At 42.6% G+C, this 11,839-nt stretch overlaps 1 protein-coding gene across 2 annotated transcripts; it reads left to right on the top strand.

Annotated features, from left to right (window-relative positions):
- Positions 1-4,590: 4,590 nt before the first annotated feature.
- On the top strand, positions 4,591-11,478 carry SRSF9 (serine and arginine rich splicing factor 9). Of its 2 annotated transcripts, XM_011355876.2 has the most exons (5): positions 4,597-4,926; positions 7,253-7,413; positions 8,900-9,072; positions 9,499-9,629; positions 10,597-10,749. In XM_011355876.2, the coding sequence occupies exons 1-4, from the start codon at positions 4,739-4,741 to the stop codon at positions 9,619-9,621; spliced, it is 645 nt and encodes a 214-aa protein (XP_011354178.1). In that variant the 5' UTR covers positions 4,597-4,738; the 3' UTR covers positions 9,622-9,629; positions 10,597-10,749. The 2 variants fall into 2 exon arrangements, with proteins under 2 accessions (XP_011354177.1, XP_011354178.1); XM_011355875.2 differs by lacking the exon at positions 9,499-9,629 and having other exon boundaries at positions 4,591-4,926; positions 10,597-11,478.
- Positions 11,479-11,839: the final 361 nt, after the last annotated feature.

Below are 11,839 nucleotides of genomic sequence, written 5' to 3'. Positions count from 1 at the left end.
ATGTTTTATCTACACTGTTAATTATTTTATTATTTAATTAGGCACTGCCCAACTCCCTAGGTAGGGAGTAAGTGATTTGCTGTGAGAAATGCATTAACTCTTAATAGTCTGCCAAGGTCAAAAGCTTCTTTTCAATCTTAAGACAAGCCCATTTGTGCCATTCTTATCATATTAGGAATAATGAATTTTATTGAGCTCCCGTATATTTTAAATGAAAGCTTATCTTTGTAGGAAGGACAGTCCTATCCCATTTATCTGACTCCGGTGACCATCCATTGTCATTACGTCATGTATGTGGAATTCTGTTTTCAGTGGAGAGGGCACATAGAGCCTGGAGCCATCACACTTCTTATCCTTTTATGTTCTGCACACATACCTACACTCATTATCATCCATCCCCTGTTGATCAGTTCTCCTTATGCTTTATTCTCCATCTCAGAATGCTGCCACTGCCTAATCAAGTCCTCAAACTGGGTATACAAGTGTCGACCTGAACGCCTCCTCTTTCCTCAGTCCCCACAACCAATTTACGTCCAAGTCCTACGACTTCATCTCCTTGGGGTATCTTACCGCCTTAGTATCTCTATCACCTTACATCAGGCCACTGGCATCATATACTTAGAAGATTGTAGTGGTCTCTAAACTGGTGTCTCCCTGCACCCACTCCCTTGTTACTTCTCCGTGTAACCTGCTAGTCAATGGGCTATCTGGGGTTACCCTGTTCTTACCTACACTCATCTTTAAGCTAATCTGAGCAAACTGTCATATCTTCCTAGAATAAGAATCCAACTCTAAAATCATTAATGGATAATGTAGTTTTTAATAGAATCTATGAAGCCACAGGAGTGGGCTTATACTACAATTAAACAGCAATACTTCCTACACTGACCCCTTAATTATCTCTTTTTCTCTCAGTTCCCCCAATTAGGCAGCTACTGCCACATCACTCCCTCACTTCTCTTCTTTACCTTACTACCCTGAAGCTACCTTCTAGTCAAATTAGCTCTCAGTCTCCCTATCTCCAATCCCCTCAGCTGCCACATCCAACTAAGGCCTCATCCCAACATAATTCCTTAAAACCCTTCAATAGCTATTCACTGCACTCAGTAGAACCTAAACTCCATAATATGGTCTTCAAGGACTTGAAGCTCCAGCCTCAGTTCCCTCTCTCTCCTTTTCCCCACTTGAACTTGCTCCAGCCATACTATAGGGTGGTGGGGACTGCCCCTGGTTTACCATGCTCTCTTCTATCTGGACGATCACTGATGCTGTTCTTTTTACCTGGAAAGCTCTCCTCTTCTTCCTGATGGTTAGCTCCTAATGGTCTTTCAGGGCTCAACCTAAACACCTCCTCCGGGAAGCCTTCCTTATAATATCTAAGACTGTGTTAGGTGGTCTCAAGGCAGCTTACCCTTATTACAACTATGTCCTAAATGACTGAATAACAACTTGAATATATACCTTGAGGACAGAGTTGTATTACTGTATGCCATGGGCCTCACACAGGGCCTAAATTACAGCATACACTTGATGATGCTGAGTAACTAGATGAGCAAAAGCTCAAAAGGGCATCCCTGCCTACGGTCTGTGGCCTTAGCAGAGAATGGAGCCCATGGGCCCCTTGAGCATGAAACAATAAATTTGGCTTTGTTTGTGTTCTGACCTACAAAGATTAGTACCTGGGCTCATAGGAACAAAATCCACCTTTGGGGTCCCATTGATAATCATAAATGCCTCAATACAATTTAGCTGTGTTCCTTCTAATCCAGGAAGGCCATACCTGCCATATTCCAACATCTGGGCACAAAATCTTCTAGCCTAGATATGAACCCCTTTGGTGACTGCACACAGCAAGACTTTGCACAATACAAGTTGAATCATTACTATTCACCAGTAGTCTTCCTCCTAGAGTACTGTTAGGTCAATTAGCTGATTCTATTTCTCTCTTCCTAAGAGACTACACAACTGTCTCCAACAGCATTTTTTTTTTTTTTTTTGGTCTTTCCAGGCAATAAATCATGTAGGAGTGGTAGGACTCATACACTGGTGTTAATACACCTAAGCACACCCCAAAAATGAGGAGGCATCTGGACTTTAGGATGCCTTTAGGATAAGTAAACTCCTATAAGGCTGTGTATTTAGACTTAAGATCACATTTGCCCAGGGCTCTTTCCTGCTTTCCTTCTGAAGGCCAATAAAGAATAACTAACTGTATAAAATCCAGAATACAACAGATAGTGCCAATTGTTTTATTTTAGAAATAATTTATTGTATTTTATTCCAATTGTAACAGTAGTATATGCTAATTACAGTTTGATAAGTGTAGAAAAGCATAAAAAAATAAAAATGTAGAAATCATTTCAATCAAGAGATATCTCCACAAACATTTTGAAGGCTATTTTCATCTATGCTTTTTTGTTACAAGCAATGACTACATATACGTGTATATATATATATTCTCTTGTATAGAAATGGATGATATTGTATAAAATTTTATTTCCTTTTTTTGTTTTTTTAGAATATAAAAATGAAACATAGTTGTAGTAATGATCTTTGACTTTACAGAAATGTATAACATCTAAAGTGAAAGTTCCCATAACTGCATTTTTTAGACTGATGTCAACCAGTTTAATAGATTCCTTCAGAATATATACTTATATATGTGTATGTATATATTAAACGCCATTTTAAATTCATTTTAATTATAACTAAATTAGTATGACCTTAATGTCTTTCAAAACACTAATAATTGTGTAACAATCACTATCATTGTGTTGAACCACTTCCTTATTATCAGGAGTTTAATAATTTTTTTAATTTCACAGAATGCAACTGTAGGGGCTCAGGGCAGGCTGTCCCCAGAATACCCTGCAATGTTGATTACTTTGAATTAAAGTTACTTGACAAGCAGCCAGTGCAAGAAACGCATGTTGACTCCTGTTTTCTTGAATGCAGGAAATAAATCTCCTCTGTGAAAAGTGCCCTACATACTCCAGGGGGGCTAAGAGAAACACCATATTTCTTGAGTTAAGGAATCCAGGGCTGAAAGCTTACATAAATAAACCTTGTTATTCCTTTACTAATTTATACTCAAACCCAAACTTTGTTTAGATTCTCTGTAATGAGCATCCAAACTTAAGTCTTTGTCCTGTCATTTCTTCATAAATTTATTGTTTCATTGTCTAAAAAGTACAAAAAGCTGGCTGGTTCAGCATTTTGGGGAGCATCATTATTTATGATCTCCTGAGTGCACATATTAAATTGGTTTTTCTCCTGTCAATCTGGTTTTATGGTCTTATTACCGGTCCCGCCATAAGAACTCAAGAAGGGTAGAAGGGGGGAATTCTCCCTCTCTCCGACAAAATGAACAACCATAATTTATTGTGAGGATAAAATCTTCAAGTGGAATTACTGGATCAAGAGGTACATGTATATTATGAGGGCCTGATGTATACATACCATCAACTTACCTTCCCAAAAGGTTATGCACTCAGTAGTTATGGGTGGGTATCTAATTTTTTGTTTTGATTTTAAAAGACTCAGATGGTATAACTACAAATCAACTACCTTCCCTCCCCCAACATTTTATTATGAAAAATTTTCAAATATACGTTAAGGCTGAAAGAATGGGAAAGTGAACGCACTGACTACACACATCGTCCAGGTTCTACAGTTAACTCTCTGCTGTTTTTGCTTGCCCACATCTATCCTAGAGGTTTCATTTTAAATATGACAAATCTTTGAGATCAAGACTCTTCTGATGCTAGGCTTCATTTTTGTAACGTCCCCAGGTTCAATGCCCTGTACTATGGGCTGTAAATGTGAAAAAGTGCCAAGGTGGGAGTCTTCCTGAGCTCCTGAAGGACTCAGCGCATAGGTTGAGAGCAATGCTCTGGGTTCAAATCCTGACCCCACTAGCAGACCTCAGTTTTCTCATCTGTAATATCGGAATCCCTCATCTTTGGTGAAGATTAAAAGTAGAAATCTCAGGGAGCGCTCTATAATAGTTGCCATAGTTAAGATTCTTTTACTCCCTCTCTGTCTCTGATGAACTTCACACTCAAGTTATAGAGTCCATCTCAGACCTCTTATAACTTAATTCATGTTACGCTCTCAGTTCTAAGCAATTGTAAAATAGGGACAGGGTGGCCCAAAGAGCTACTGACCTGAGGCGGAGGGCTGCGATAGCCCCACCCAACCTAGTCGTCCGGGACTCGTACACGTGCAGCGAGGTCAGCCTGCAGCCCGGACCTGGCTCCCTCCCTCCGAGGCCCCGCATGCAGAGTGACAGCCCGCGGGGCGCACTGTGGGCGCTACCCGCGTCAACTCAGTGAGTGTTCACAAACGCCTGTGAGGTAGGCAGCGCTACAGAGGCAGAAAACTTGAGGCCCAGGGAGCCTCAGTCACTTGCCTACATCCATGCAGCTGGTGAATGAATTGCCTTTGAGAACTGAACCCAATTCGTCAGACTCCGTGTTCTCGGTTTCAACGCCCAGGGGCCCCCCGGCACCTCAGCGGGTGCCGGCCTGCGCGCACGCGCAGTCCTCGCAGCCGCGTCCCCTTTAAGAGGATTCCTTTTGCTCCTCCGAACCCTTCGCTTCCGCTCCCTGTTCCCACAATGCAGTGCGGCTGAGCGCCTCCGAGCCCGCGGGGACTCTGCGGGGGGACCCCGGCTGAGGCGGCGGCGGCGGCGGCGGCGACGTGGGCTGCGGCGGGCCCGCGGCGTCGGGCGGTGCGAATGTCGGGCTGGGCAGACGAGCGCGGCGGCGAGGGCGACGGGCGCATCTACGTGGGAAACCTTCCGACCGACGTGCGCGAGAAGGACCTGGAGGACCTGTTCTACAAGTACGGCCGCATCCGCGAGATCGAGCTCAAGAACCGGCACGGCCTTGTGCCCTTCGCCTTCGTGCGTTTCGAAGACCCCCGGTGAGGCCCCGCTCCATCTACCCGCCCGATGGCCCGACGCCCCGAGCCCCCGCCTTCCCTTCTCCCCTCCCCCTCTGGAGCCTCCCCTCCCCCTTCAGCGCAGACCCCTCACGGCGCCCCTGAGTGGAGGCTGAGGCCTCTCGCCGCAGTCTCCGGGGCGTCCTTTGCGCCCTCGTCACTTCCTCTATTATTATTATTTTTTTACTTTACTTACAATCACAAAAGCTGGGCCTTTGGAGGGCCTAAGCCCGTGCAGACTGGCCTCAGGAATGGTACAAATGACCATTCCCTCTCACACTGCTGGAGAGGCACCCTGAAGGAGAAGCACCCCAGCACTTGGGAACATTGGCCCCTGAACCAGCTACGTAAAGAACAGGAGTGCCCATTCGCCCTCTCTGCCCACCCCTCCCCCCAGTCCGAACTCGCCGTTAAGGGAGACACAGACAGCGGGGCTGTGGATGCCTTTGAAGGTCGTAAAGGGGTCTCTGTGATGGAACAGATCTTCATTCGCGCGCGCCTCGCACCACAAGGCCAGGCAGGACCTCTTTCTTCTAAAAGCATCAAGGATTTGGAAAAACTAAAACAGGCTGAAGGGGTCTCTGATTTCACTTTCCTCCTTTAATGAGGGAGGCACCACTAGATGCTAAGGGCCTCAGGATTTGGAAGCTCTTGATCCCTATACCAACTCAAAGGGATCTTGGGATTTTGCAAACATTGTCGGCCCACGGCCGAGAAAAGACCTAAGAACTTTCAAAACTGCGGGAAGTGGTTCTTAGAAGCTACCGCACTGTACTGGTCACTCCACTCGGGGTAAATAGTAGCCTGCTCAGTGTTCCAGCATTGTCTCAGGGAACGCTTTACCCAGTCCGTGCTCTGTGGGCTTCACTATAAGGACTGACCATAGGTGTCTTGCCTACCTGATGTGGTCATATGGTCGTATTGTCCCACATTGGAGGATAGGAAGGCAGGAAGCACCCTGAGGCTTTGATTGCCATTTGCCTCAAAAATGGAAGGAGGCATTTTCACACCTAAACTGGAGAAGGCTGCACTTCTATTAGTAACAGTTCCCGTGTGGTTTTTGAGCAGTTGTCATGTGTCACGTAACATGCTATGTATTATTTAGCATTTCTGACAACCTATAACCACATTTTACAGATGAGGAAACTGAGCATTTAGAGAGTTAATAAAAGGGAATGCTAGTAAGGGATTAAGGGGGAGGATTTGAAGCTCTTGTTCTGTCCTTTTAGAATACAAACATATTAGAAATAATATGCTACATTGTACAATCTTCCCTCATTCCTTTAATAGAAAAGCTATCATTTACTATCACTGAATGCCAAGTTTCAAGGAAAGCACTGCACACATAGTATCTTATTTAATCCTTGCAATAACCCTGTGAGATAGACATATTACTCACATTAAGAGATGTAAAAACTTGATTAAATATCCAGAGACGGCTACTAGTAAGTAGCAGAAGAATGATTTAAACTCAGGTCAGTTTGTAGGCGAAGTCTGCTTTAAACCCTAGCAGTTCTGTCTCTTTCCCACTGCATTATAAATACAGCCAGGGTTGCGGTGGTTGTGGATCTTGTTGCTTTTAATCCTGTGACTAGACTCTTGATAAGTGATTTATGTGCCTGAGACAACTGAAAGATACCTTCATTAGTGTATCTTCAGCTCTGCTTGTTCATCCAAGCTCTGAGTTCATTCTTTTCTCCCATCCATACTGGAGACCCAGGTTGGTGTTCCTAACTCTCCCAGAGCCCTAGGGAAGACTAAAAGTAACTTCCCCTTTTTGGGCGAAATGGCACCCAGAGAGTGATTTTGACTTCTCCAAACCATGCTGAAAATTTACGCTTGAAAGTTCTCTATTACTTAGAAAACACTAAATTGCATTTATGTTTCAAGCCTTCTCTTTAAATGTTGTTTTTTTTTTCTATAGACTTGATGGTACTAGGCTTGTGTAAGAATATTAAAGGACTAGTGTGTGGTGTGCATTTTGAGAACTGCCCACCAAAGTTAGAGAAACACTGTTCTATTGGCAAAATCAGTCATCTGTCAACAATTTATTTTTTCTGAGTTAGTCCTCTTAAAAGTAATGTTTACTCATTCATTATCATTTTGTACCTAGAAAACCCTGTGAGTGATAGCTGTAAAGTTTAATGCCAATATCATGAAAGGTCTTCAAACCAAAGCAGTAGTGCATCGAGATCCTGTTGTTGTTTTTTTTTTCTCTAGGTTTTTCTTTGATACTTGTTACTCATACCTCTCACTGGGAAGTCAGTCAGCCTCCTGAGCAGTACTAATGCCAAACTTTTCTTTGCAGAGATGCTGAAGATGCAATTTATGGAAGGAATGGTTATGATTATGGCCAGTGTCGGCTTCGTGTGGAGTTCCCCAGGACTTATGGAGGTCGGGGTGGGTGGCCCCGTGGTGGGAGGAACGGGCCTCCTACAAGAAGATCTGATTTCCGAGTTCTTGTTTCAGGTATGTTCTTTCAAACTGAATGAAACGATGCATGTAAAATACTTAGCCTAGGCTAGCCTCCAAGAAATGTTAGCTGTTACATGGGATGTGGGGCTTTCTCTTCCATAGCCTATGTACACTGACAGTCTGAAGCCCTGCCCTGTCTTGCCAGTGAGGCAGGTACCTTGCAAAGGGAATTGCACTGGTAGTGCAGCCTTAGGAGAACAGAAACTTGATTCTTACAAAGTTTTCCAGTGTTTAAAGGGAAGATGATGGCAAAACCCTTTGAGCTGGAATTCTAAAGATGTTTTCTTTTGGAATGTACCCTGGTATTGGACTTGATAGGAAGATATTCCAGGAGCCAGATCTGAACAATTTATCCAGCCATGGATCCTGAAAAAGGCCAGATTTTGTGATGGTTTTGGACTTATGTAAAACAAAACCAAAAACAACTTGGCATCTTAGGGATTGTATTACAAAGTGTAGAAATAACTGTCTGGTGTTGACAAGTGATGAAATGGTAAGCTCAGAGATTTATGTATCTTTCAAAATATTAACGCACTGGTAAAGACCTGGGGCCTTTTGCACATTTCAGGGGTGTGTTAGGGCCCTGGTGGAGTGAGTGTATTGAGTGTGGCACCTTTTTAGATGTGAATGTCACACAATCACAGCAGACTCCCATTGGTGCTTAAGAGTGATACTGTTAGTATCTGCCTATCTTGTGTCCCTTCGTAATTTTTTTAACCCCAGAACTGTATTCCCTCCTTCAGGATATCATACATATCTTTTTTTCTCTCCATGCTGCTCTGAAATGCTGCTTAGAAAACTATTAGGAAATGGCTGCAGTCCTGAGCTGTGAGCGGTAAACACAGCCTTTGAGAGCAGGAGCACATTTCCCTTTCATGACATCAGGTAGGGTTGTATGACTCCCGACTAGTTTTAGCGTCTGAATCTTACCTTTTTCCCTACTATATTGAAGAATATTGGTGATCTTTTAAGAGGTACTTTGTCTAGTTTGTCAGTTATTCACACCTACAAAAAAACCCAAACTTTAGATTTCTTGTGTTGTTAACTTTCTGCTACACTTTGGTCATTTTATTGGATGGTTTCAAAATTCCCATGTCCTGGGAGCCCAGTCAGGCAAGAAATCATTGTACTGATAAATTACATAATGGGAAAAATTAGAACTCAAAGTCTTAGGAGTTTGGCATTAATTATGAAGGACAGAGAGAGAAAAGCTATAAATTCTCAGAGATCCTAAACCTATAATAAGATGGACACTTCTTGCTCAGTTGGAAAGGCTTGTTCTGGAAGATTAGGATAAGACCAGCTTCTTAAGGTGGTTTACCACACATACTTTACTGCTCTTCTCTGGTTTCCTGTCCTTGTGATTATGGGACCCCAGGATTTGAAAGTAGTGATTGATGGAGATGGGACCCTAGGTATTGCTGGCCCTTAATAGGGCAGTTAACACGGCTGAAGGATGTGGCCTCTTTTATGTGCCTAGGACTTCCTCCATCAGGCAGCTGGCAGGACCTGAAGGATCACATGCGAGAAGCTGGGGACGTCTGTTATGCAGATGTGCAGAAAGATGGAATGGGGATGGTTGAGTATCTCAGAAAAGAAGATATGGAATATGCCCTGCGTAAGCTGGATGACACCAAATTCCGCTCTCATGAGGTGGGTCCCCACCTTCTGCTGAGCTTATATCCAGACCACTCCACCTGAAGCTGACCTAGCAGAAGTGTTCGCCACTTTATGACCTCATAGTACCATTAAAGATCTATCTTAAGGGGAAAAAGCCAAGGAATTCTTCATGCCTAAGCCATGCAGGGTCATAACAGAGAAGTCTGCAGTCTTAGTATTTTTAACCCAGAAAGAATACTGGTGCAGTCTGTCAATGTGGTGAGCTATTCTGTGATAGAACCTCTTTCAAAACTGGCTTAATCTGCAGTGTCCCTCTGTGAACCTAATTATTAATGGCTGTCTCTCCTCTGGGTCTAGTCTGGGCTCTATAAGCCAACCTCATCATCTCAGCCCTTCTAGGTACTGCTATTGGGGCTGAGTTGTCACTTCACTTTTATTTCCCAAAGTGTATTAATACAGGATCCTTTTAGAAACCTGAGCTACCTTGGCATGTTCTTGTGGTTGATCACCTCACCCTTGGGACTTAGTTCTCGATGTCCTCATTTCAAGAAGGCGGCTGCTGCTTTGGATATCTCAGAATGATTCAAATGGTGATTATCCCTTTGATACCAATGAGACCAGATACTAGACTACCAACTGGACATTATTTTTTTCTGGTTATCCTGTTCTGACTTGCTATGGGGTTTAGGGATGTCTGGGGACATGAATTTCTAGGCCTGTTCTTTCTCTAAGGATTCATTATAATTCCTTAATTTTATGGCTTTGAGGCTGTGTGGCTTAATGCTTTTGCTCAGAATAATCCCTAGGAGCTGAAACAGTACCTGGTCAGTGACATGGCAAAGCAGAGCTGCAGGGTAAATGCAATTACTGACTTCACCTGGGGAAAAAGCATCTGGCTGCTTTCATCTTAGCATCTTTAGATCTTCTGAGAATGCTAGCTGAGGGCAAAGGGCCTGGAGACAGGCCAGCCTGAACATGTCTCCTGCTGTTTAGCCAAGTTACTTTCAACCCTGGTTCCTCCATATGCAAAAGTCACAATAATGGCTTTATCTAATAAGACTTGCCAGGAAGCTAAATTATGAAGATAGCTTATAATATAATAATAATTTATAAGCTTCTAGCCCCGGTCCTGACACCTGGGAGATGCTGAAGGTTAGCTCCTTCCATAGGTCCCCATCAAAAGATGCATATACAAGGTGGCAAGGGATTGAGCTATACATAAGACCTCTGAGATTCTTTCCAGTTCATAGATTCTGGGGGATCAGTGACAGTAATTCAGATGTTAGTAGCTAGTATTTGAGCATTTACTATATATCAAGTGGCCATTTATTATTTGCGTCACCTTGGGTAGATGATAGCATTCAGTTTTCTTCATTCTTGAAATGTGTAGTAAGAGTACCTACCTCAAAGAATTATTGTGAGGGCTTGGTGTGATAATGTTATGCCAGACAAATAATTAGTGCTCAGTACTTAACTATTGTTAGGCAGCCATGCTAGGTGTTGGTATGCTTTATTCTCTAGGGTCTTATTTTTTCCTTTACTCTTTTTGAATTTCAGGGTGAAACTTCCTATATCCGCGTTTATCCAGAGAGAAGCACCAGCTATGGCTACTCACGGTCTCGGTCTGGGTCAAGAGGCCGTGACTCTCCATACCAAAGCAGGGGTTCCCCACACTACTTCTCTCCTTTCAGGCCCTACTGAAACAGGTGATGGGAATTTTTTCTTTATTTTTTAGGTGAACTGAGCTGCTTTGTGCTCAGAATTTACATTCCAGATTGGTGACTTAGTGTCTTAGTAAATTTTTAAAATTTTTTTTTTAAGGAAATAAAACTACATAATTTCTACTAGGGCCATATTAGCAGTGAAACATTTTCAACTGCGGAAATGATGGTTTTGGTTCAGAAACAAGTTGTATATTTTTCACCCCTGATTATGGGAAAAAAAAAAAATCAGTGCTGTGTCTTTGTGGGTTACTCTGCTATGGAGATCAGCAGTTACTGTGACTGAGTCGGCCCATTCTGTTTAGAAATATATTTTAAACGTTTAGTAATTGACATGTGTGGTCGTCCTTGATTAAGTTTATAGTTTTCACTAAACAGGCACACTGATTTAAAAAAAATCACTGAGTTGTAGTAGCAACTTTTACCCATTTGGTAAGGAGCAGGAGTGGATAACTTTATTTGGGGATAAAGCTATTTGCTCTGATAGTGGTAGAACTTCAGTCCCAAGGGAAGGTTCAGAGTTCTCTTATAGTTTAAGACCAAGCTTGTAAATTAAGCTGCTTTAATGGGAAAGTGAGCATTGCAGATAGGGGAAGGGAATAGGAAGGATGAAAAGATTTCTATAAGTGGGCAGCAGCATAAAGATTGGGAAATTCTTAGCCAAAACCAATTTTGGCAGTTTGGTTAGAATAAAAAAATCTCTTAAGTTCTGGTTCTATCACTTTTACTTCTAAGTCTGTCTCATTTATCCTTGGTATCTGAGCTTTAAAAAAAAACAAAAACAAAACGAAAAAACAAAAACCCCCACCATCTAGGATTCTGCTCAATTCAGTAATCATGGAGGGGGTTTACTTCGTCCCAGGCCGGGGGCTATTTTTTCAAAACCACTTTATTGAACTATGGTTGACATGTAAAAAGCTATAGTTATTTAATGTATACAGCTCAATGAGTTTGGTGTTAAGTATACATCCATGAAACCATCAAGGCCTTAAACATACCTATCCCATCTCTACTCCTTTATGTGGTAAGAACATTTAACATAAGATCTCCCCTGTTAGCACATTTTTAAACATACAATA

This window comes from Pteropus vampyrus, unplaced genomic scaffold (assembly GCF_000151845.1).
Source record: "Pteropus vampyrus isolate Shadow unplaced genomic scaffold, Pvam_2.0 Scaffold23, whole genome shotgun sequence".
Classification (NCBI taxonomy): Eukaryota; Metazoa; Chordata; class Mammalia; order Chiroptera; family Pteropodidae; genus Pteropus; species Pteropus vampyrus.
The sequence above is the reverse complement of the archived record's forward strand: the minus strand, read 5'-3'. Positions and strand labels throughout refer to the sequence as shown.